Source organism: Pelobates fuscus, chromosome 3 (assembly GCF_036172605.1).
Source record: "Pelobates fuscus isolate aPelFus1 chromosome 3, aPelFus1.pri, whole genome shotgun sequence".
Lineage (NCBI taxonomy): Eukaryota > Metazoa > Chordata > Amphibia > Anura > Pelobatidae > Pelobates > Pelobates fuscus.
Window position 1 is genome coordinate 364,214,065 of NC_086319.1, and position 27,271 is coordinate 364,241,335.

At 41.3% G+C, this 27,271-nt stretch overlaps 1 protein-coding gene across 1 annotated transcript; it reads right to left on the minus strand.

Moving 5' to 3' along the window:
* SCAMP2 (secretory carrier membrane protein 2) lies at nucleotides 1-27,032 on the minus strand. The gene is made up of 9 exons (XM_063449312.1): nucleotides 26,828-27,032; nucleotides 10,964-11,044; nucleotides 8,555-8,644; nucleotides 7,610-7,721; nucleotides 5,767-5,895; nucleotides 4,262-4,421; nucleotides 2,141-2,242; nucleotides 1,941-2,058; nucleotides 1-1,193 (listed from the first exon to the last, which is right to left on the minus strand). The coding sequence occupies exons 1-9, from the start codon at nucleotides 26,882-26,884 to the stop codon at nucleotides 1,047-1,049; spliced, it is 996 nt and encodes a 331-aa protein (XP_063305382.1). The 5' UTR covers nucleotides 26,885-27,032; the 3' UTR covers nucleotides 1-1,046.
* Nucleotides 27,033-27,271: the final 239 nt, after the last annotated feature.

The window sequence follows — 27,271 nt, forward strand, 5'->3', positions numbered from 1 at the left end:
TTATTGTAGAAAATATTTATTCAGATTTTCACTCATAGTCCGCACAGGGCACTGAAATCATACAAAGCTGGTGCAGTTATGCCAGATCACAGCATTAATTTGTAAATCCCCCCTCCCCTTCCACCAGACGACATCTTTAGTTCATGGCTTCCTAATATCCCAAGTAAACAAGTAGGATGCTGACTGCAGTAAACCAACCTCTCGAAGATTTCCTGCTTCAAATACCGAAATGTTTTAAATGGCAGCAGTATTTTATTTCTAAAACTTCACACTGCTGCAATTGGAATCCTCCATTTAATGTGTTTAAACTGATCTGCGCATCTCAATCTTCAAAAATAGTGGCTTCATATATACAAAAATAAAATAATAATTCCACATTGAGTGAGCTCTGTTTAAAACAAATTTGAAAAATTATATTTCTACATTGATAAAGATACAAGTGGTATTTAAAAATGGCTTCTGCAGCTCACAGATCTAGTAGACACTAAATAGACATGGCAAGTTTTGCAAGAGGGGATTAGAGAATCTACATATATTACACGTTCGGTATTGATCCAAATATAGTTGTTTTACAGTATCAGGCAAATGCAGTATAGTACATTACTGCACAGACAACACAGATGCATTAATCCATTTCACATATCTGAAAATATAGCAGTTTAAATAGATTTTTAATGTGAAAAATCGCTCAATCTGTTCTCATTTTGTTGCCACGACCCCATATAGACAATCTAAAGTTGGGTGAAAACATACATAAGAAAGGTGCCATTCAGCCCCACATAACAAGTCAAGAAAAGCAGCACGTAAATTAGTTCATTGCGGTTGAATATTTATATGTACATATATATTTATAAAGAATTCTAGCATGTCTTTTTTTCCTTCTTGACGGAAAGGGCATGTGGTGGAGTGCTGGGATCTGCATGAGGGAGGCATGGATTGTTCCAGGCAGGAGAGCCAGCCTCCTCTCCAGTAAGATCTGAAGAATGGAATATGGGAAGGGCGGGGAGAGATGGAGGTTGGTGGTAAAACAATAGGAACGCTCAGGTTCAGTTTCCTTGGAAGGCTCCTCTAGCTGCAGCAGTAGCGGCACCAGCGGCTGCATTCTGTACGTTGCGGTTAGTTAAAACTCCTTGTGAAAACTCCTCCTGCGCTCTCTGAAAACTGGCGCCCGTTCTACGATACAGCGAGTGAACCTGGTGGGTAGAAAAAGCCATAGGCTGAATAAATGGCATATTATACAGTCAAAATACACCATTAAATAATTAAAGGGATAATTGGCTATATTGCAATGTATTGTGGAACATTCAACACCTTAAAGATCACATTATTAACCACCTAAAGGGACACTGGTCACGAGAAGCACTACAGCTTGATGTAGTGGTTCTGGTGTCTATAGCCTGTCCCGGCAGTGTTAGCACGGTAAACCGTGCCTTTTCAATTGTTGGCTAGTAACAACTCTATCGGCAGTCACTCAGATGGCCACTATGAATGCTTCCGTTGTGCAGCACTGACATTTAGCATCTCCACGTTCTGCATGAAGTGTGGCTGAGATCATCAAGGTTGACCACAACTGTGATTTTAGTAAAGGAAGGCTCTCTATTTCGTTACTAGCTTGCTTTCGCCTAACTGTATGACCTACAATGCTCTACGTGACACTTTATTACGGTTATAGTGCATATATGTTCTATATTTACAGGTTTAAACTTACATGATTGGGCGAATAGTACAGTGAATTGACAAAACTGAATCTTGTATAAAGGCTTCATCTGCAGGAAATGTGTGTTTTGTGTAAAAAAACTAAATAAAATACAATTTACTAAAAAAAAAAAACCAAAAAAAAAAACCACACCCAAACAAGCATGGATTACAGGTAGTCATTGTGTGCTGATTTAGCAGTGTTCAATAACCGACAAGTGTTAACAGGTTCGGTTAGCACTTACCTTTTTAAGCATAATAAGGGAGAACACGCTTATAAATGTGAAGAATGAAGCCACCACCATCATTATCACAGCGACAGCGAGGTGCTCTTTAACCATTGTTAGAGCCATTATCCATCCACTGCAAAAGACAGAATAAGAATAAGCAACGTAATATTTCAGAAGACCGTGGAGAGTGAAACAGTAAGTAGCACGATTCTCACCTGTCTCCCCAGCCAGGGATTCCAACAGACTGAATGATGTAAATCGCAATCTGGCAGAAGAAGATGATGAAGAATGCAAAGAAGTTGAAAGAGCTATCAGTCCTGTAGAAATAAAGACAATAGCAACATGATCTATTTGGTTGAAATGTATGGTTTTCTTCTATGGATTTCAATGATGCCAGAGCAGAGTAATGAAGACCTACAATCTCACCCTCTAGGGAGCCTTTACAAATGCATATTTCATAAGATATACATTAAGATTTCTCTCGTTTTCAAGTGTGTCCTGGGCATACAAACATTGCATTGTTACAGTAATCTTTTCTTTATTTTCGGAAAAGTGAAGGGAACAGCCGACATACGCACCTTCCCTGTCATCCCTCAAACGAATACTATGTTACAAAGGCTAATCTGATAAAATACAGTGGGAGATTGACATAGTTTCGTAGGCTGAAAAGAAACGTGTCCATCAAGTTCAGCCTTCCTCAAATGTTTTTTTGCGGTTGATCCAAAAGAAGGCAAAAAAATCCAGTTTGAAGCACTTCCAATTTTGTACAGAAGCGGTTTTATCAGAGTCCATACAGATGTTTAAAACAGCAACTAGATGCATACTTGCAAAAACAGAATATTCAAGGATATTATTTTTCAATGTAGGTTAAATGCTTTTTGATCCAAGAATTAATCTGACTGCCATTCTGGGGTCAAGAGCGAATTTTCCTTTGCCTTAGACAAAATCTTCTTTCTTCCAGTCTAAACGCATGACCTCGTGTCCTATGTAAAGTCCTGTTTGTGAATAGATTTCCACACAATGGTTTGTATTGGCCACGAATATATATTTGTATAATGTTATCATATCCCCTCTGAGGTGACTTTTTCTAAACTAAAGAGGTTTACATGTGTTAACCTTTCTTCATAGCTGAAATGTTCTATTCTTTTATTAATTTTGTAGCCAGTCTCTGCACTTTTTCTAGTGCCATAATATCCTTTACAAGGTGCCCAAAATTGCACAGCATATTCAAGATGTGGATATAGATTTAGAAAGAGGCAAAATATTATTCTCATCCCGAGAATTCATGCATGACAATATCTTACTGGCCTTAGCCACTGCTGATTGACATTGCACATTGTTGCATAGTTTGTGGTCTATAACAATTCCAAAGTCCTTCTCATGTGTGGATCTCTAATTCGCTTCCATTAAGGTTATAAGTTGCTTGTGCATGCTTTACCCCGAAGTGCATAACTTTGCATTTTTCTACATTAAATTGAATCTGCCATTTAAGTGCCCAGTCACCCAGACTATCTAAATCCCTCTGCAGCAAAGTAATATCTTGCTCACATTGTATTACTTCACAGAGTTTTGTGTCATCTGCAAACACTGAAACATGACTTTAATGTTTTTTTTCAAGATCATTTATAAACAAAGATTGATACTTTATATTTCACTGTTCTAAACTTTTGGTTATTTATTTAGATACAATTATCCCTGGCACATCAGATTATTAACCCTATATATGGGCGGACCTTTATAATATAATTGAATAGGAAACCCCCTTTTTCCTTCCCCCTTCTCCTCTGTTTTTTTCATTATAGGATCGTACGTCTATCACTATGCCAGAAAGAACCTTTAAACTTGTAGTTTTTGAGCTTATACTAATTTACTGGAAATATAGGATATGTTTTTAACCCTCCAGCTTATTGGGAGGGTTCTCTATATACATCCTTGTTTTGGATAATTTTAATTGTTACAATAAAAGTTATATTTTATATATTAATATTTGGGTCTTTCACCATATCTAAATGGTTTGGTTACAGTAGTGCACAATATAATATTACTAAGAAATAAAATACAATATATAAAAAAAATAATACTATATATATATATATATATATATATATATATATATATATATATATATATATATATATATATATATATATATATATATACACACACACATACATACACACATACATACATACATACATACATTACATACACATATATATACACACACATGAGCAGGGTTCAGCAGTTTGAGAAAGCTGTAAGAGGGCTGTGTGGGACTAACTTTACCAGCTTCACAAACTTTAGCTTGGGAGAGAAATTTAATGTGCCCAACGAACCTGAAGGCTTTATAGATTGGCCGATACCAACAAACGAAGGCGCAGGGTGTAAATAGGAAAAACCACAGGATAGACAACCCGAAATCCACTCCTCCACTTGAATTCGCAATGAAGTACGCCAAGCAGGCCAGCAGATTTAGGAGAAGAGTGAATGAATGTACTGGAGGAAAAAGAATGGATTAATGAGAAAATGTATTACTATAGGATTATAAAAATATAGACAGAGCACCTGCTAATGGACACACTGCTTGGCCATCGAAGGGTGAGAGGGAGTGAGTGAGTGTGTTTGTGTGTCCCCCCAGAACCTTATCAAAAGGGGAAAAAGACTGTAACCAACAGCAGCCCAACCATACAAGAGTCTGCACCTGCCACTGTGTGTCTGCATGTTCGATTCCACAGCGTGTGAAAAAAAAAGAAAAAAAAGGAGCGACGGGTGACACTGTGACCTGCTATGTCAGGTGAGAAACAACAGGGAGGTGGGCCATATATCTATAGGGCAGAGCAGAGCCGGCGCTACCGTCACCTCGGGCACCGGCTCTGTGAGAGAAAGTGTGAGAGATAAGAATGGATGGAGAGAGAGAGAGTCATGGAAGGGAGGGAGCGATGCGGCGGAGAGTCATGGAAGGGAGGGAGCGATGCGGCGGAGAGTCATGGAAGGGAGGGAGCGATGCGGCGGAGAGTCATGGAAGGGAGGGAGCGATGCGGCGGAGAGTCATGGAAGGGAGGGAGCGATGCGGCGGAGAGTCATGGAAGGGAGGGAGCGATGCGGCGGAGAGTCATGGAAGGGAGGGAGCGATGCGGCGGAGAGTCATGGAAGGGAGGGAGCGATGCGGCGGAGAGTCATGGAAGGGAGGGAGCGATGCGGCGGAGAGTCATGGAAGGGAGGGAGCGATGCGGCGGAGAGTCATGGAAGGGAGGGAGCGATGCGGCGGAGAGTCATGGAAGGGAGGGAGCGATGCGGCGGAGAGTCATGGAAGGGAGGGAGAGATGCGGCGGAGAGTCATGGAAGGGAGGGAGAGATGTGTTCTACCTACCTGGCTGAGACTGCAATTTGCAGAGGGACTGAGGGAGCGAGCAGAGCAGACACTCCAGACAGTGGCATTACTACTGAGATAGTAAGTAACTTGAGGTGAAGCTTTTGAGTGAATTATATCTATGTTCCCAGGATTACATATTATTTGCATGAGAATGATACAAATAATTTGAGTTAGTGTTGGTCTAGGTCGGAAGCTTTTTGTTTTATTTTTTTATTTTTGGGCCCACAAACTAAAGGCCGTGTTTATTTGGCCAGAATTAGCCTTTGATGTTGACATTCTTGCTATACATTATACTACAAAAAGATGCAGGGCAGAAGATGCTCACAAAAAAAAAAAAAAATAACTACCTTCTGCTTTGTGGAGCCCTATGTAAACACAGAGACTACCATACTTCTACACCACTAGCCGTTACTGTAAATTAGTGCATGATTAGGTGCACAAACTATATGAAACTGGTCATATACTCACACATCCATAAGTAGTAGAGCATTTTGCATACACGCTGGTAATCTGCAGGGATATCTGCAGCAAAGTCCTGGTAGAAGCAGGGCTTGATGGGGCAAAATGATGGAAGGGGAGGCCAGTTATTTTGTCTCACTAGAGGAGGAGAAATAAAAAATAAAAAAACAAGATTAACATACAAATTCTTATTCTGAAAAAGACAGAAAGGGGAAAAAAAACAAACCCAAAAACTCACAAAAAAAAATAAAAATAAAATAACCAACCAATTTTAAGAGTGAGAACATCATTATTCAAACAAATAAATAGGAAAACTATTCCAAAGTGGCTTTGCTGCACATTTTTACTGCACTATAAAAACACTACATCAAATGCATTTTCTAATACATCAGAATGGTAACTCAGCATCTTCGCTACCAGGAACTGACAGTACACACACACACTGTACCACTGCCGTATTCCTTAACTGGCTAACAGCACTGTGCGTACCCTCACTACTATTCCCCTACTTCTTACCTGGCTGAGAATGCATGCACAAGGCATCGATCCTTTATTCCCTGCCTGGCTGGCTGAGAGTGCTGTGAGCATGCATGCAGACAGTACTTTTCCCCAATTCCTTGTCTGGCTGTAAGTGCTGTGAGCATGCATGCACAGAGCAACGTGCCTCTATTCCCAGCCTGATGAGAGTGGTGTTCACACATATCCTTTGGCAACTGGTTTCTGAGAATATTATTGGAATACATTTTTAAGGCATAATATAATGTGGTAAAGGAAAAAAGTAAATAATAAAAAGTGGATTTTTTTTTTTTATCAAGTTATTTCTTACTGCACAGTTTCTGCAGATGCTGATTAATGGGAGCATTAAACGTGCACACAGTGAGACCATCAAATGATAATGTAGCTATTGTGGTTACTGGCCTGGAGTGTCCTTTCAAAAGGTGCATTGTAAGTATTGTAAGCACTAAAAAACCCAGACAGACTAAATCTATACCCATCTGAAGGTGAACAGACTTTGGGAGTAGTGAGGGACAGGGTGGGGAGAGGGGGGACAGGCACGCTTTAAATGGAATACAACTGGCATTGCCACCACATTTACTATAATGCAGGCACTGCTGTACATGGAATCCAAAAACATGGATGTCCACAACTGCAGGTGTGCTATAGGCATGTAACAGGTTTATATTTGGACGTAAAATATCCACGACATATCAAAGGCTAATTAGAACAGAGAACTAAGTGATTTAACAAGCATACGTCCAATAGGTTATTTATTAAAGAGGGTTGTCAGAGTGAATTTCAAATTCAAAGCCCACGTAACTGAACTGGACGCATAGCTGCCATGCAGAGTTATTTAATAAAGTGAGAATTTAAAGTGACTTACATTTAAGGCCAGGCTAGCCGTACTGAAAACATAGCTGCCTTAGAGATTTTTTTCCAGTTTAACGATTTTGACGTTAGAGGGGCACTATAGTCTCAAGGAACACAAACGCGTATTCCTGACACTATAGTTCCTCTTACTCACCTTTTCCCACTGCTACACAGGGCTCTTCACACCTGGCCCCGACCCACCTTATTGGCTGACCTCAACAAGTCACAATGCTTTCCCATAGGAAAACATTGGATTGGCTGAGATCATCAATTATGATGATCTCAGCCAAGGGGGGTTTGGGGGCAAAGCCAAACGTCACCTTGGCCAATCAGCATCTTGTCAGAGAGATGCATTGAATCAATGCAGAGCATGGAGACACTGAATGTCCGTGCTGCACATTATTAATGGTTATTTTGCATGCATTGACCATTTTACATTACAATGTGTTCAAAAGGTTAATCCTGCCATTTACTGGGTACGTACAGTTTATGTTAACATTTCTCATTTCCTGCTCCTTCCGGTCCAATTCGGCAGCCTTCCTGTCCAGTTCTTCTTGCTGCTGGAGAAGCCCAGCTTGTGCTGCTATCGCCACAGACTGGGGAAAACAAAAATAATAAAAAAATATAATAGAGTTTTTGAAGCAAAATGGGTTCTCTATTGCATTCCATGAACTACATTGGAAGCTCAGAGAGGTAAGTGCCTAAGAAACTATTGTAGGATTGTTGGGGGGAAGGGGGTGTACAAATCCAACACAGATGTTAAACATTTTCTTTCAACAGATTGCTAGAATGAGATTAAAGAAACACTCTAGACACAAAGCATTTCAGTTTGCCCAAAGCCAATGTTTTACAGCTTGAGAAGCATCGGAAAGCAGAGACTGCAGGTCTACGTGGTGGGAAGAAGGGAGGACTTGGGATGCTTGCAGACAGCAGATCTATAGTCTATACAAGCTGTTTTATTTACATACCCCATAGAAAACATGCATGTTTGCCTTGTGGGTAGATCTACTAAACAGTTAAAATAAAAATGGAGTGTTCCTTCAAAGAATTAAAAAGTAAATCAATGTCTCAGTTTATGATCTGTTTATCTCAAGGAGAAATGTCAAAGATACGCGGGTCATGGGGCATTCCTATTTATGTTTGTCTAACTGTGTATATAACACATATTGAGAGTCTAAACTTTACATGCTGCAATAACCATTAATGGGTTAATTGAAGAGGTAAAAAAGTGAAAGTTTTTTTGTTTAATCACAGACGACATTGCTGGCATAACAAATAGGGCAGATAACAACAGGCAAGGAAGCAAGACTAGTTTGGTTAGATTTAAAGATGGGGTTTATTAGAAATATTTTTTTGTCTGTTTCTTACTTCCACAAACATTTTATGCAATGCTCATACATTGAAAATAACACATTCAGCCCAAAATTACCTGCGGAGTCTGTTCTACTGACGGCTGGAGAACAGCAGGCTGGGATGGTGCCACTGGCTGTACCGGGACAGTTTTCTGGTTTGGATTGGTCTAAAAGAAAATCAAAAGGAAAATAGAGATTTAATGGGTGTGACGAAGTGCCCTTCGCCACTTGTGCCTAGAGAGGACTAATTACCAGCCTCTTGCCGTATGACTATGGTCCCTGGGAGATTTTGCCAGTTAGAAACACCATTTGGACTTATTGGTGTTTTAAAAGACCGTTCTGGCCCTTTAAATGGTACTGGCACAGTTCTGCAACTTCCAATAACTGTTATATTCAAACACTGTCTGACCCAATAACTGTCATATATTCAAACACTGTCTGACCCAATAACTGTTATATTCAACCACTGACTGACCTTATAACTGGTATATTCAAACACTGTCTGACCTTACAACGGCTATATTCAAACACTGACTGACCCAATAACTGTTATATTCAAACACTGTCTGACCCAATAACTGTTATATTCAAACACTGACTGACCCAATAACTGTTATATTCAAACACTGACTGACCCAATAACTGTTATATTCAAACACTGACTGACCCAATAACTGTTATATTCAAACACTGACTGACCCAATAACTGTTATATTCAAACACTGACTGACCCAATAACTGTTATATTCAAACACTGACTGACCCAATAACTGTTATATTCAAACACTGACTGACCCAATAACTGTTATATTCAAACACTGACTGACCCAATAACTGTTATATTCAAACACTGACTGACCCAATAACTGTTATATTCAAACACTGACTGACCCAATAACTGTTATATTCAAACACTGACTGACCCAATAACTGTTATATTCAAACACTGACTGACCCAATAACTGTTATATTCAAACACTGACTTCGCCACTTGTGCCTGGAGAGGACTAATTACCAGCCTCTTGCCGTATGACTATGGTCCCTGGGAGATTTTGCCAGTTAGAAACACCATTTGGACTTATTGGTGTTTTAAAAGACCGTTCTGGCCCTTTAAATGGTACTGGCACAGTTCTGCAACTTCAAATAACTGTCATATATTCAACCACTGTCTGACCTTATTTGTCATTTTGTTTTCCTCTGAGGAGTTGTTTTGCTGCATGAGTGCCAGCGGGTCTGTCACAATGGGCATTAATGAAAAAATGCTGTTCCTAAAATGGTTCTGATGGAGACTTTACTTGCCCCAGCATGTCCATTCATGTTTTTGATCAATGAAACTATGCATGCAGATCTAAAAGTCAAACATCGACATTTATATAGGGAATGTAGCATTCTCCTACAGCAAGATAAGAGGACAGCGAGAATGGCCAAGAGAACAAGGAAACACTTCCTGGATTAAGAGAAAAGCATTGTAGAAGCAGCAGATCCCAAGGACTTCCTACAAATTAGAAGCACGAAGAAGTGAATACCTAAAAACTGAGGTTTTATTTTTACGCATTATCTCAGCAATAATAAAAATAAATAAGTTATTTAGCAACCAATCTGGCCGTGCAGGCGTTTATACAGTTAGAGAAGGCCTGGACGTGGGTAAAACGTTAAATTGCTTATTAGACTGAGATCATCATGTGCTGGTCAGAGAATCGCTCTGGTCCATTACCATTTATTACCCAACATCATGGTTTGCACTGTATGTAGCACGGCTGGGCTGCATCGACCTTAGCACGCTTGTTGTGAGTGACAGGCAGAGATCGGAGTTTGTGTTAATTCACCATTTAGTGAATAAATCCAGCTATACCCATATCTTATGTGCACACAGAGAGAGATCAGTAGATAATTTGATAATTTCATGCCAGAACAGGAAACAAATTGGCTTCTGGATACTGTGATACAAAGATCACTGTTCTTTGAAATGGTCATCACATAGGATATGGTTTAACAAGTATTCCAGGATTTAACTACAGGGTAGGGTCTAGTTTGCAAAGCCCTAAACAGAACATGGTACAAATATCCAGACATTCCTGAGGGACCTGTATCTAACTAGGGACAGGGGCATTATAGCATTAGGAACACAGGTTTGTATAGCCAAAACTATAGTGTTCCTTTAACCCCTTAATGACACAACTTCTGGAATAAAAGGGAGCCATGACGGACTATTTCCGTCATGTGTCCTTAAGGGGTTAAACACAATGTGCAAAAAGGAGGAAAAAAATAAAAACACTTTTTCCAGAAAGGGTGTAAATCTCAGCCAGGGGACGTGGGACTACAGCTGTATAAACAAAATGATTTAACTCTTAAATGTCACAGAATAGAGCAATGAGACAGCAAGGGTATTCTGTATACACCAAAACTACTTTAAGTGATATTTATTTTGATTATTTCCTTTGAGCGGCTTCTTTCACGTTTGACAAATGATTTATGTTGACACTTACCAGGCTTGATTTTTCTGTAAATGGGTTAAATTCTTCCAGATTCCCATGGCTGGTTGTGGTTATCTGTGTTACAGAGGGGTCCTGTATAGAGGGAGGGAGGGGGGAAATATATATATTTTATTCCCAAATAATTTTCTTTTAATGGAAAATGTTAATTAAGGAGAAATGCAGAGTTTTGCGAATTCGACAATACATATTGTGGCAAATATAGGCAATATATTTGTCAACCTTTCCATTCATGTCCATTTTTAAGAATAATTATTCAATCATAAATACAACACAAAGAAAATTGGTTCTATACGTGTGCCTCTGAAGCCAATCAACCCCCAACTCTATATTTTCTCCTTCCACCCAAAAGGGAAAGTGGGTTATTAAATGTAAAATATGTAAGGGGGATGTTTGATCCCAAATGTTTGCGTACTTTGGAGATCAGGCAAGTCGAGCAGGCCGAGAGGGTGGCGTTCAGGCATGATCTAGACCCAGTCCAGTCATGGAAATGTGAGCATCAAACTACAAGACTAAAGAACAAACAAGATTCTAAACTAAACCAACCAACACCTAGGGCAGGGATAGGCAACCTTTGGCACTCCAGATGTTGTGGACTACATCCCCCGTAATGCTCTTACACCCATAATGCTGGTAAAGCATCATGGGAGGTGTAGTCCAAAATATCTAGAGTGCCGAAGGTTGCCTATGCCCGATTTAGGTATTGCATAGAAGTACAGGTAATTAAAGTCTATCTGGAAATAGTGTGTAATGGGTCAAGACCCATCATCCTCTGTTGAAAACCATGCCGTGTAATCCAGGGTGTTCTCACCTTGGACCTAAAAAAAATAATGCACTTTTAAGAGAGAAAAAAAAACAAAAATCTCAACACAACTGATATATGTTTTCAGATGATCATTTATACTTCAATTTTGCTAAATTCCATTAGATAAAAAAAAAGAAAAAAAAAAAAGACATGGTACATTAATTTTATAAGCTCAAATATTCAACATGCATTAGGACCCAAGGATAATGGTAATGGTGGAAAACCAAATCTCTTAAAAGCATTCTGTGTTGTATTAAATAGATTATATTCCAAAGGTTACTCCACATGAAATAAGGATTAGTTAATTAGTTATGTAGTATGAGGTTGTATATTCATGAAATATTTACACTTTTGGTAATTGAATGACACTAATCCAAGTTAATTGAACTTGTGTCTGCAGAGGTAACATGCACTTTTTCCAAAGCAAAAAAATGTTATCAAATAAACATACAAAGTCTAGAAAAAGACATTAATCCTATTGTTACTCTACAAATCTAGGTACACATGATGAACAGCTATAAAGGAACAAATATGTATTCCTGACCCTATAGTGCTAAAAAAACAAACATAAAAAAAAAAAAACCATCTAGCCCCCCCCTAAATAAAGTAACATTTTACTTTTATTCCAGTCTGCTGCTGGCTCTACCTCTGATCTGCCTGCTTGGCTGACATCATCAGAAGAATTTAATGCCAATTACAATGTCTCCCCATAGGATTGGCTGAGAGGGTCAAGGAGGCAGATCAGAGGTTGAGCCAGCACAAGCCATACACAGCCCTGGCCAATCAGCATCTCCTTATAGAGGTGCATTGAATCAAAAACTGGAAAGTCCAGTGTCTCTGTGACAAATGCCCGTTACCCTGGAGGTTTGACACAAACTCCTGGAGGAGTGTGGAAGCTAGGCTCCTGCCCACTGACTATGGTCCATATACTTTGTGACAAACTCAACATCTTTCCCTTCGGTTCACAAGACATTGCCCTGGTCTGTTTTATAGTTTTCAGAACAGAAACACTTTCCCTGCGTTCGGTAGATAAATCTAACTCGACCGCATAAATCTACTGAACAACGACCACCCCCCTGGCTCATTAACTACTGAGAAACCACTGGATTAAGTGCTCTCTGTGTGGCCGCCGTTCGTATAAACAAATGCCACGTGCTAGAGAAAACGGCGGCAGCAGGACTTGGTCGTCGAGTATCTGGAACTCTAAGTCAGACACTCGACCGCGTGAACACCGGTGAAACCATAAGAACGCCTGCTTCTTTCTGAGACAAGCCAGGAGAGCGCTGTTCGGTTGGTTTGTTCGTACAAACAAGACGAACAAAAGCTACCGATGAGCCAGGGGAACCATTCGTCTTTTTGGAACTCCTGAAATCGACCAACCGCTACCACTAAAACTCTGGAACAGTTTTGGGCAGATGCCTCCTGAGCGGTCGGTCAAAACTTTAGCCTGGTTGCGATTCGGCTGTGCAACTTGGGCACTCAGATCCAGGCTATCCAGGGATATAACATTTGTGAGGGTTCATATATGTTTATTATGTATTTTTATGGGTTTACATATTTTGTCATTTATGCCTAGTCATGCTGACACTGTAATTTGTAGCCATTTTGTGGGAGTATTCTGGGCATGTTTTCCAGCTTCCTGATTTTGTATATAAGTAAGCCAGTTGGCCAGATTAAACACATTTGTTTCTATCCTTCATCAAGTCTAGGCTGATGTTAGGGAAACTTGGGCTATAATCACTACTGCACTTGGGACTCGGAAGATTTATAACGGTCAGCCGGAGTACATGAGATCCGTTACAGTCTCCATGCAGAGGGTGGAGACACTGCGGCATATTGTGCAGCACTGCCCCAGGAAATAGCCATCTGAGGAGTGGCTAGTGGAGTTATCCCTAGGCTGTAATGTAAACACTGCATTTTCTCTGAAAACACAGTGTTTACTGCAAAATGCCTGTAAGGAATGATTATACTCAGAACAAATACAATATGCTGTAATTCTGGTGACTATAGTGTCCCTTTAAGTTGTTCTCCAAATAAGAGTGATTCACCTATTACACTGTTATAACTTTATTGAAAACAAAAAAGGTACCTATCAAAAGGTATTTACTCTTCTTGAGAAGGACTAGATTCCAGTAGACCCACTATGCATGCATGCACACACATAAGATTTAACCCTTCCACAACGTCATTAAAAAAAATAAAAAATCACTAGATTAAGTCTATGAGAAGCGATGGGTTAAATCTTGCTACTGACTTCTGGAAAAACCCCAGTAATGGACAGAAACAAACATGTATCTCATTTTGTTGTTTGTAAACAAAATGATTTGGAAGAATTTACAACAGGTATCCGGTTCTAAGGTTGAGTGCTCTTTTACTATTGCTGGGACATTATCAGATATGACTCAAGCAGTCAGAGTTAGCCTGAGAAACAACACAGCACAGTTCAATGAAGGGTCATTCACTTAGGCTATGAAAGGTGTTTGTAGATGCCATTTTATTTTTGGGGCATTACGCATGAAATATAGGTTTGGTCTCAAATTAATTTCAGCCAGGATTCAATACATTAATTGCACCTCCTAGGGAAAGGAAATATATATATATATTACAATGTTAAACAAAAATCTGCACACCAGTCAAGCCATAAGACTTTTTCCCGCAGAAATCACAAATTTGCAGTGATGTTACTACCGCAAATTACATGCAAATTAGTTTAACAAAAAATGGTGTGCAAATTTTTGTTTAACATTGTATTAACTATTTGCAGACTTCGGGTGGAAGGGGTTTTCAATCACAATTTCCCCCCTCACAACAACCTTTTTGAGAGATAGATATATATATATATATATATATATATATATATATATATATATATATATATATATATATATATATATATATATATATATATATATATATATATATATATATATATATATATACTTAAAAGCTTTACTTCAAGTTACTTACTATGCCCCCCCAATCGAATACATAGCCTCCCGCTGCCACACTCTAATTTAATACACTGCACCCCCCACCACTAATACACTGCTTCTTCCCCCAATTTAATACCCGACCCTCTCCCTCCCTTCCCCCAATTTAATACATTGCCCTCCCGCTCATGTGCACAGCCCCTTCTTTCCTCCTATTTAATACACTGCCCCACCTGCATCCCCCCAATTTAATACACTGCCCCCCACCCCCATTAAATATACTACACTTGAGGAAGACGTCTCCCAGTCCAGCTCTGCATGATCTGACCACACTCTGCGAGCAGCAGGGAAGGGGTAGTGGCTGGCCTGCTCTGCACGCAGCCAGCCACTCTGTGCACTATAGCACTGCTGAGCAGCCGCCGGATATGACCCCATACGCTGTATGCGCATATGCAGAGGGTCACAGATCTCTGAGCATCACTAGGGCATGCAGCCTACTGGGAAATTTCCCGGTATCCCTGTAGGCTTGTCCGGCCCTGGGCCAGAAAGATACTCATTGTGGGCCGCATGTTTGACATGCTTGACCTAAAACCTGACATGAACCAAAAAGTTTGCATAATTGTAATGAAACCCCAAGAAGCTTTGTAATCCACTTGGAGAGTCATTTCGAATTAGCAATGGATTTCCTTATCAGAGCTCACTTGGTACTTCGCTAGTACAGGGAGTATTCAGGTTTTTCCAGTATATTTTGTCTGTTTGCTTGCAATATCTGTATGCACTATGGCAATCTTTTGTTCATAATAAATATTCCTTAATCAAGTTTTCTGCCTCTGGTATAAGAATCACTTTACCGAAAAGACCCATGTAATAGCACTGTGGTTTCATAGATGGTTTGGCTAAATTGTGTTTTTTGTTGTGTTTTATACGAATCTTTAAATTATCCTAGTGGTTGGAGCTTTTATACTAAAATAAGTGTGGCTTGTGTTAGGAGGGATGTTTTATCATCATTTTTGGTTTAGTGCAGACAGATTGTCATGTTTTACCCTTTCACCCACAGAAGCAAGCCATGTGACATACAGTGTGTCCCAAAAAGTTTCAAATAGAGGACTGCTCTTTACCACAGCTCCACGCCATAACACTTTACAATAAGACATACAAAAACCACAATTTTAAAATTTCTGGGAAGTCAGAAAATAGTTCAAGAAACAAAAACGCTTATGAGAATTGCACAGATGAAGAAACTGCATTTTTGCATGCTAGACACAAGCACGTGGGAATCTGGAGTTAAAGGGAATTTTTCCTCTCTCTTTTTAAAAAAAAAAAAACTTTTCCCGTAATAGTGGTTAATATTTGCACATATTTTGTTTCTGTGCGCCATGTTTGAGGATCATGTTTTATAGCGACAGTACTTGTATGGGTTGTGTGATATATACACCTGCCAATCCTATAGCTTCTATGCAACACCTGCACAATAAGAACAATATTAATAACTGGTGCAAACCTACATTGGATCTCAAAAATCTGCAGATTTATTAGCATTAATCCTGGCTTCCATTTAATTGCAAATTATATTTAATTAGAATTGCAGTCTAAGGTCAAAGCCAGTAAAAATAACTGTTGCCTGCATGTGACAGTCTTGGTCACAGGATGATAAAGCACGTTCCCCCAACTTCACTTATTTACGTCATTCGGCATTTCCTTGTTTTTTTCTTTTAGACTTTAAGCCCTATTATAACTGTTCACATGATTCAAGGTGCCATGTCAAGTTCCACAACTGTATTATCTGCACCACAATCAGCCACTCCCTTCAAAACAAACATGTCTGATTCATGACTCACAGCAGTGACATACACTACACAGTACATAAAACTACAAGAATGGCCGTCCATATAGAAGCAGGCTGACACCTACAGGTCCTTGGTGGCACCAATATGGTTCAGGATCACACCTACGTTTACTAGAAATCTGTATTATTGACATTTATATAGCGCCAACAGATTCCGTAGCGCTTAACAATATTATTAGAGGGGGGATTGAACTATAAATAGGACAATTCCAAGAAAACGTACAGGAACGATAGGTTGAAGCGGACACTGCTCAAACAAGCTAACAGTCTATAGGAGGTGGGGTATAAAACACATTAGGACAGGAAATAGCAATCAAATAAGGTGGGAGTGAAGCAGAGCTGGAGGAGAGAGTAGAGTGCTGCCCTTTATGAGAGAGAAAGAGACAGGTATGTGAGGCAGAGGTTACTCTGGGAGGCCATAAGCTTTCCTAAAGAGATGGGTTTTAAGACTTTTCTTAAACAATTGAAGACAAGGGAAGAGTCTTATGGCGGTAGGCAGGCTATTCCATAAGTAAGAGCCGCCCGCGAGAAGTCCTGCAAGCGTGAGTTGGCCATACGGGTGTGAGCAGCGGACATGAGCTGGTAACAGGCAGAGTGGATTGACTAAGAAGGGGCATACCTATGGATCAGTGCTTTATAGGTATGGGTTAGCACTTTGAATTGACTCCTATAGGATACAGGAAGCCAATGTAAGGACTGAGAGGGGAGAGGTGTGTATGGTCTATACTGTGCCAATATGTTATTTTCCCATATAGATAATCACATTCTAAACAAGCTATGGTAAGTTCTCAAACATACAGGCAGGTGCCTAGATGCAGTCCTTACAATTTATCACATCTTGATTGTCTGGAAAATCTTTATTATTGCCCTACAACTAGAGGAAGGATGTGTGTTCATCAAAAGAAAATCGATTTCCATAAAACAACCTCCAATTAATTAATTCTGTAGCTTTAATATTCATGGCGATTACACTGCTCATCTTTGTAGTATGTTAAGAGACTTCAACTGATCAACTGTTAAATATAGAGGTCTTGTTTCACGTCCCTTACTGGATTTGTTCATAATGGCTGCACTGCTAACAATTTCCAGGATAACTGAACAGAATGATGTCTCCATGTCTCCCCACAAACTGTCCATGTCCTGCCCTTTGCCTCCAGGTAGAGAAACCTCTCGAAGACCACCAACTGTCCCACCAGTGAAAATAGAAATGATTGGATTCTATGTGTTTATATTTTTAAAGTCATGAAGAAGAGAGACAATAAATAAGACACAACTATTGCAAAGCAGCAGGTAGACAAAGTTTGGTCAGCTGGTGATTGCCAAAACATCTGTAAAACAAACAAACACATAACATGCCATATGTTGAGAATAATGGTAGCCAACTATTTAAAGCGGCAGTGTCATCTGTTTTTCAGAAAATAGTATCTCTAGACATATAAATAAAATATATTTACAATTGCAGCAGGGATTCATTTTACGCCTGCCTTGTTCTTTCATATAGATTGTCTTAAGTTCTTGGCGAAAGCAAGATACATATTTTCACAGATCCTGTAGCGTATCAGGATCTTTCATTGATCACTCACCCCATTTTTTTATTTTTTTTAAGTTCGCATGCATTTTTTTTTATGGTGTATACACATTAAAATAGGTCAGCTCGAGCCAGCAGTGTCCCTTTAAATCAATACTAGGTGGCCGAGCAATCAGAGCCACTTATCCGCTGCTGAATCTTTACCTTTGCCTTGTAAGACCACATATTTTCGTTAAATTATTTCGCCATTGATGTTTTTTGAGTAAATAGTCTCAGTATTCCGGATCCACAATATTGTGAACTAGGAATTTAAAGTTTTCAGAAATCTCTCTGTTTTATCACTAGTTCAGTGGCCCTATGTAGGTTTCTTTAAATGATCTCACTGTAGCATCTGATTCTTTACTTTGGGATGGGCAGGAATGAGAGATCCGTAGACACTCCCTTCACAAACCTGACGGCTAGCGTTTGGGTGGGGTCTAGCCAAGCCAGGGGTGACAAGATGTGTGTAATTACAGGGATATGTCCAAGAACAGGAAAACTAGACTTCACAGCAAAGAGCAGGAAACAGGAATATACAAAAATATAGAATCTCTTGCTTATTTTTAATATCAGAAAGTAGAAACAATGGGGTAGTTTAAATATTAATATATTTTTAAGTATAGAAAATAAATCAATCCGCCAATTTGCTATATAATGTAAAATCTAATAACCCCCTTTGAGATTTAGTTTATCTTCAAGTTGTCTGTACAAATCCAGACGAGAGCAGCTTGGAGAGCTATTCCATGTTACATTTCTCAATTCACATCAAATTGCTAGGCAGGGCATTGAAAGGTTAATGAAAAGCTGAAATACCACATGTATTTGGGAAATGTACTGCTGTCCTCCTATAAAACATTTAGGGCCTGGGTTGTGCTGCTGGAATTTTAATTAACCACTTGCTCTGCTTTGACCTTACATAGAAGGTTGAGTATGAACAAATAATCAGTAGGCCATTTAGCACATTTTAGGATGATTTAATCCAGCAAAGGTTCAGTGCGGTCATCTCTGGGGAGGAAAAAAAATAAATACAAAACAAGCAAACATTTAGAGACAACTCTTTGGAATAATATGGGTATGAATAGGAGGTTTTTGAAAAAGAAATCTGTGAGTGAAATAAGAGTGAAGTGGATGAGACAGGAGAATTCTCCCTATTACTAACTGGCTACAACATATTCTACACCAAGCATGTCAAACTGTCTTTCATTGCGACTCAGATAAATCGGGGGGGGTGCAAAAATCACATCAGACTGACACGTGATTTTTGCGCCTGCCTGGACCTGCGTTTCCTCCGCCCACAGCCAGCGTGCGGCTCCATAAGGGAACCGCACGCACAGTACACTGGGAGGGGAAGCGCCACCCCCTCCCACTCTGCGTAGGAGCGCCGGATGTCACGTGACTACCCGTCGCTCAGTCTGACAGAATGGGCCAAGAAGCCCCCACTCTCCTATGTCAGGTGAGAAACAGCAGGGAGGGAGCCATCTATCAATAGGGCAGAGCAAAGTCGGCACTTCAAACACCTCGGGCACTGGCTCTGTGAGGGAGTTTGAATGGAAGGGGTAGGAGTGAGACAGGGATGGAAGGGCGGGAGAAGAGACAGGGATGGAAGGGCGGGAGAAGCGACAGGGATGGAAGGGCGGGAGAAGCGACAGGGATGGAAGGGCGGGAGAAGCGACAGGGATGGAAGGGCGGGAGAAGCGACAGGGATGGAAGGGCGGGAGAAGCGACAGGGATGGAAGGGCGGGAGAAGCGACAGGGATGGAAGGGCGGGAGAAGCGACAGGGATGGAAGGGCGGGAGAAGCGACAGGGATGGAAGGGCGGGAGAAGCGACAGGGATGGAAGGGCGGGAGAAGCGACAGGGATGGAAGGGCGGGAGAAGCGACAGGGATGGAAGGGCGGGAGAAGCGACAGGGATGGAAGGGCGGGAGAAGCGACAGGGATGGAAGGGCGGGAGAAGCGACAGGGATGGAAGGGCGGGAGAAGCGACAGGGATGGAAGGGCGGGAGAAGCGACAGGGATGGAAGGGCGGGAGAAGCGACAGGGATGGAAGGGCGGGAGAAGCGACAGGGATGGAAGGGCGGGAGAAGCGACAGGGATGGAAGGGCGGGAGAAGCGACAGGGATGGAAGGGCGGGAGAAGCGACACGGATGGAAGGGCGGGAGAAGCGACACGGATGGAAGGGCGGGAGAAGCGACACGGATGGAAGGGCGGGAGAAGCGACACGGATGGAAGGGCGGGAGAAGCGACACGGATGGAAGGGCGGGAGAAGCGACACGGATGGAAGGGCGGGAGAAGCGAGGGGAGTGTGCAGCCACACATTACTATGCCGGAAGATTGCAGAGGGACTGAGGGAGTGAGCAGAGCGGACACTGCAGACAGTGGCATTACTACTGAGATAGCAAGTAGCTTGAGGTGAAGCTTTTGAGTGAATTATATTTCTGTTCCCAGGATTACATATTGTTTGCATGAGAATGATACAAGTAATTTTAGTTTGTGTTGGTCTATATCAAACTGTGTGTGTGTGTGTGTGTGTGTGTGTGTGTGTGTGTGTGTGTGTGTGTGTGTGTGTGTGTGTCGCACAAACTAAAGCCTTGTTTATTTGGCCCGAGTTAGCCTTTGAGTTTGACATGCTTGTTCTACACTGTTCCTTACATGGGACAGAGTGATTCTAAAGGACGGGGTTAAAACTACAAGGAATGTAAACCTGAGAAAGGTGTGCTGTGTACCTATTGAGGCCCCATATACAGGAAAATACTATAGTAATAATCTGCAGGCAAAAACCAAGAACCTTCACCCAGAGGCGTAACTAAAACCACTGGGGCTCGGTGCGTAAATTGCCCTGGCTACACACCATGACTGGTAGGAGGGGAGCAGCACAGCGTTTCCTCTCCTGACGGTCACCCAGCAACTACGGGCCAGTGTGGTAGTGCAATGGCCCTGCAGTTATGCCGACAGCCCGACCATGGTAGGTACGCCACTGCCTTCACCATATCACCACAAGAACACAAGTTAGTGTCACTGTGAATGTATTGTGGTTTTTGATTCTTGCATCACTTGGATTTATGTTAGAAAACCTCATGCAATAATCTTTTGTCATCCGTGTAAGATTACAAAACCTCAGTACTTTGAAATTTTGTACAACATCAGTGTCATGACCGCTTCCAAGCTGAAATCACCAATTTCATTTTAGAATTATATTTAGGAGTTAGGATTACACCTGCACTCAACAATCACTAAGATCAAGGTAATAAAACAAAACAAAAAAGCACCTTTATAATTAATGCTTTAAAGAATTTGAAAGAGCTATGTTTCAAATGTTCCTGAAAGGAACAAAACTTGTACCTGAACTACTAGTTACATACCATTGTTCTAAAATGTGCTCATCAAACAGTCTATGGTGAGCTCTGCGTAAAGTATGGAATAGTCCCGACAATCAGGAACCTCTCCCTCTGTTTAAACCTCTGTAGAACTTCTCAATGTTGCTCATGCTATGGTTAAAGAAAGCTCTCAACGCTGTTGCGGAGGGAGGAAGAGACACCCTCGAGGCAGAGTCTTTGGCTGCGACCATAACTGTCTTGCTAAAACCCAGAAAAGACCCGTTGAACTGTAGCAGCTATCGCCCGATCTCACTGCTGAATGTGGACACCAAGCTGTTCATGAAGGTTATGGCATCTAGACTCCAGTCTTTGCCATCTTTGATACACACTGACCAGACGAGGTTTATTCCAGTGCGAGAGGCATGAGATAGCACACTACAGCTGTTCTCAATTCAACACCACGTGAGGAAGTCACGGCAACGCCTCCTATTACTCTCAACCAACGCCGAGAAGGCGTTTGACTGTTTGAACTGGTCTTATATGTTAGTCACCTTGAGGAAAATGGGATTTAAACAGAGACTCCTTGCCTGGATCACTGCCTTGTATAGCAAACCATGTGCCGCGGTAAGGGTCAAAGGGGCCCTGACAGCCAACTTTGGGATCAACAACGGAACAAGGCAGGGGTGCCCCTTATCCCCACTGTTGTTCGCTATGTCCCTGAAACCTCTGCTCCATGCACTTTGCCGGCACCCAGATAGTCGGGGTTACACCCGGCAGGGGGTGGAACATAAGGTCGCCGCCTATGCGGACATGGAGGGGGTTTCGTGGGTCACATTTGAGTACCACGGTCTGTGATATGTGGGGGTTCCTGGTGCCGGGGCCGCGACTTCTCCTTGCAATGATCACACCATCTTCTTACCTACTTGCTGCTACTATACTTAGATTCTTTCTACTTTCTCACACCACAGACTCATTCCCCTGTCAACTGAGGACAGATGAATGGTAGAGCTGAAGGAGGGAATTATGCTTTTGAAGTAACGTATACTTTCTGATTGAACAAGGAGGTTCCGCAATTTAACTTGCAATGTTCTCATTCCTCAACTATGTCTATTGTAAGCAATCATAATAGCGAAGCTGACAATTATTGGAATGTTTACCAAAGAATTTGTAAGCACATATCGACCAAACTAAATGTTGCGAGGCCTGCGCGCTTGCTCTCCTGCCTTACTGCCTAAATACTCATTTATGTTTTACTCTTCTGCAAAACTACTGTACAAATAAAGATTCTCAAAAAACAAAAAATCATTCCTATTTCCTACGGTAGAAGACAAACTTTATTTTAGCTGCTCCCCATTTCTCGATTCCCCTTCTACACAGATTTACAGCTGCAGAGGGCAGAGCTTGTAACAAAGATTGACAGGGAGCCAGCATAACAATGTTCAGTTCCAGGATAAAAAGGTAAATATACTGGTGTAGATTTTGATATTTAAAGTTCTGTCATGTCACCCTCAGAAAAATACAGTATTTCATAAAGATAAACACACTAATTGTTTAAATATATTAAATACTGCATAGAAAATAATTTGCAAAAAAAACTATTGTGAAAATAACACGCTGTACAGCAGCCATCCTTCCTGATACTGACAAATTCCCACAGAGAAATGGCACAATTGCAGGATGCCTGGATCCTCATGTTTGGGTTTTAAAGGGCGTCCACAGGGTAACACAGCAAAAACAACAATATTTCTAAAACAACTGAAGCAAAAACAAGAAAAAGCAAACCTTCACCCCAAGGTATCAGTTAATGTGAGACTGACATCTATATAATTTTTGTACAAGCCAATAGCTAATTAGGTTGTTTTTTTGGTTTTTTTTTTAATTTGCATTGCAGGACTGTCTTAAAATCGCCAAAAAGGGAAATCAAAATGTCTTTAATGTGCAATGTGCCTGGCACACAGGCGTACATGTGGAACTATGGAAGGAATGCCAAGATGTGCATGTGTGCCCAGTAGACCTCAGGTAAGACCTCAAACAGTTTGATTCTTTACAATTGGGGTGCCAGTGCTGTAATGGTTAGGATACTTAGGGTGTTCCTTTCTTAAAGTAGATCTGTAACACTTCATTATTTCAGAAAGATATGACTACGTTGGAATCCAATTGAAATTCCACCTCAACCCAAAGATAGCATGAGACAAAATTGGTTCTACTTTATCTCGTATTAAATCCTGGGGTTGAAAAAAAAGTTGACAAAAAAAAAGACAGAACCCCGTCATCAACTTTTGTGCAATCCCATCAGTAATCACAAATGATCTTTAGAGGTTCCTGCGGTCTTCTTTATGGGATCCTCGATAGACTTCAGTGTTGTACTCTGGTGAAGAGCCAAGAGTCAAAGAGGACCATGTGTCAAGATGATGGCCAGTGCCAAGTAAAACTCACCAACCCCCCTTAACCATATCAGCAAGAACCAGGGTGTTTTGCAAAATGTGTACTGGACAACAGTCCAATAAACTGTGTATTACAGAAAAACAGTTTGACTACGCATGTTGCCAATCCAGGGATACAGTACCACAAGTATAAAAAAAAAAAACACACCCTTTTACAGCATCTGATAACAAGTACACGTAAGGAACAAGCAAGGAGATCATTACAGCAGTTATAAATGGTTATGCAATTACCTAAAACAGTTGTATAATAGTTAACTGTTTGGAGAGAACATACATATACATATATACATATACACACACACATATACATATACACACACACACACACTTTATTTTTTACTACTGTGATTTTAAAATGTAAGTAATTATAAATGTTTTAAACATTTAAATATGTTTAAGTGGAACTCTCTCACGTGGGGCGACATCCTGGGGATGTAGAACATCAAAAAGGATGCTCCAAACACCATAACTGCTACGCCTCGTTGCATTGTTCATGGTGAAAAGATTTTATGGGAGCAGTCTGTGGTAATGGCTATTCGGCCAATTAACATGCTGCTATCTTGCACAAAGATCTTTAACACAACATGATGAAGGTGTGAGCTCATCATATGATGTCCCAGGCTGTTCAGAGCAGGCTTTGTGCGCCAGAGATTCTTCTAATTTTTGTCAGACCAATTTTAAATTGTTCGACAAAGTCAGGGGGAATGCACCCAAAGTTTCCTTGCTCCATAGCCAACACAATAGGCTGTGAGAAACCCTCCTTCCTTGATGCCATTATCTTCAGCTCCTGGCAGATGAGACCATCATTACGCATAAGGCTACATAATAGGGGTCTACAGAAGATCACTATGAGATGCAATAGGTATCTCTTGTACAAGAAGATGCCTGTTCCCAGCAGCCATCATTAAAGCGGATGAGAGAATGACAAGGTGAAGCAAGCTTAAGCTGTTGGAAGTCGTTCCTACTTGACTTTATAATATCTCTTGATTGCGTAGCTACATTTATAAGCAACTATTTGCACGGAGACAGAGCTCACCTTGCACTATAATCTGTGCAAAGAGTAGAAAGTCGGTGCCTTAAACTTTTTATGAAAGGGAAAAAAAAAATAACAGACTAAGAACAAAACATGATCTCGTATGTTATATTAGAACCAAATCATCCTATGTATATGCAAACTACCAAATAGGAAGTAACCTAATGAATGTTTTTTTGTTTTTTACCCACCAAAAGTTGACATGTTGACCACTATAATCAACACATGATGGTGGTTACGGTGCAAAGAGTCTGTAGTAATTTCCCCTTTCCAGATTTGTGTCATACTATTTTTGTACGCTTCAAGACAAGACAGAACTTTCACATAGACTCAGTCCAGACTGACTGCCACACAGCTAATGGAGATTGGGATTTGTGAACATTAGCCCCTATAATTGACACAAACTGGGGACAGTTTCCATGCACTTTAACCACTACAATGAGCAGTGGTAGTTATGGTACTTAGAGAGCCACTCTAATATCAAATAATTCAAAAGAACAGACTGCAAATTTAGGAGTATGTCCCCTGGACAAACAGGGAGAAATGCCAAGGTAATTGTTCTTATACTTCTTGATAATCACATCTAACTGTCAATACAAACTTGACTGTCACAGTTAAAGAAACAATCTAACCAACATAACTACTACTCAACATTGATTATACAGCTAATAGTCTGAACGCTGGGCCACAGTTATGTGACAAACTGTTAGACATGCGACAACATTGGTGCTCTCCCCAGCACCCAGAGACCATCCCCTCTCATTGATAATGCAAAAGTATAAACACCACATTAAGATTTAATTCTGTCAAACTAGAAAGGCAATAATATACTGAAAGTGCTGGACAAACCCACCCCGGCAGTGACTCTCAGCCAATCATTCACGCTGGACAAAATATTGATTAAGGGACAGCGCAAAAATAAAAAAGTTTACATCTTATAAGGCTACTTCAAATCATCTCTCTCTGCAAACAATTGGGATTCAGTCCCACCATTTGGCCATATTGTGTTATGCCCACCACTACTTTACAATACCCCAATATCAATGGCTCTTACACTAGAGTGACTAGACAAATTAAATAGTGCTAAATAAGCTAGTGGACATTCATGCTGGACAAAACTGACATGTTGCTGAGGGGGCGGAGTGGTTGTCAGGTATCATGTTGCTTACACTGTCCATTTAACTCTAATTACTGGTTGTCATCTCAACACTTGAGATCTACGTCTACATGCACGTGCGACCCTTGCCTTTATTTTGCCGCCATGACACCTCAAGAATATGTCATTGGGTAACCTAGCAGCTGGGTGAACCAATTTCTATCACCCACAGCCAGTCCCATATTGGCTTTTAACCAGGTGTCTTGCACCAAGGCCCATGATGTATCAGTATGAACAAGTACAATTCTAGGGGCAAAATAGCAATTATTTAAAGACAGTCTATCAGTTTCCATGGTGACTGCTCCTTGCTCATCACTGGGCTGCAAAACAGTATCTCCATGTCAGTTAACCCATTACACTACTGTTTGCAGCCATATGCACAGCAGCTGTAGAGGACTCGCCTTCCCATGATGCTCAGGGAGTGAGGGGCCCTTGTAGAGCATCATGGGTAATGCCCACAACAGAGGACTTTGCTAAAGCACCATACTGTGCTATAATATCCCTGTATTGCTGTGACCTCCTATTAACCCCTTATGGACAAAACTTCTAGAATAAAAGGGAATCATAACATGTCACATGTCCTTAAAGGGTTAAAGCAGCTCAGTCACGTGATCAGAGTTCACACCTCTCCCTGGCTATGCGGGATCACGTGAGCTGCAGGTTAGCCCCGCCCACCTGCTGTGCCGCGCGTTCTGATTGGCTAAGCGGCGGTGCGGGCTTTCACCTGTCCTGCAGGTTAATGTTAATGAACGTCTTCCTCACCTGGAACGGGTTGACGTCCACGGGGTCCGCGAACGGGTTGGTGTCGTAGCTGGCCATGGCCGGTGAAGGGCTGAGCTCGCGCTGTGTGTCTGTGTGGAGCCTCCCGCCGGGGACTCCTCTTCGGCTGGGAATCTTCCGGGATGTGACGGGGCAGACGATCCTGGGCGGGGTTACAGCGTGGCCAGGAGGGCGGGGCGTGTTATTCATCGCGGCCAATCACAGCCTTGGGAAGGAAGAGGCCGGGCTCGGCGTCCAATCAGGCAGCGAGCAGCTCGGAGAAAGGGGCGGGGCTTGGCTGACAGGGCTCGCGTACTTCCTGCTCGACCAGGGGTGTGGTCAGCGGCTGAGGGCGGAGCTACGCACCTGCCCAATCCCCTCTCAGCAAGCTCAGGCGGGAGGCGGGATTTGCTCTGTTGGCAGGTGAGGGTGTGAGCCATAGTGTGA

What these genes read in the sequence shown, in the direction of transcription:
- SCAMP2 (XM_063449312.1), bottom strand. Translation starts at nt 26,884, where the DNA reads ATGGCCAGCTACGACACCAACCCGTTCGCGGACCCCGTGGACGTCAAC. An exon ending in CCAATCTATAAAGCCTTCAG is followed by an intron (nt 2,243 to 4,261) that starts GTTCGTTGGGCA and finishes TTATTTCTACAG; the next exon opens with GACTGATAGCTCTTTCAACT. An exon ending in ATCCCTGGCTGGGGAGACAG is followed by an intron (nt 2,059 to 2,140) that starts GTGAGAATCGTG and finishes TGTCTTTTGCAG; the next exon opens with TGGATGGATAATGGCTCTAA.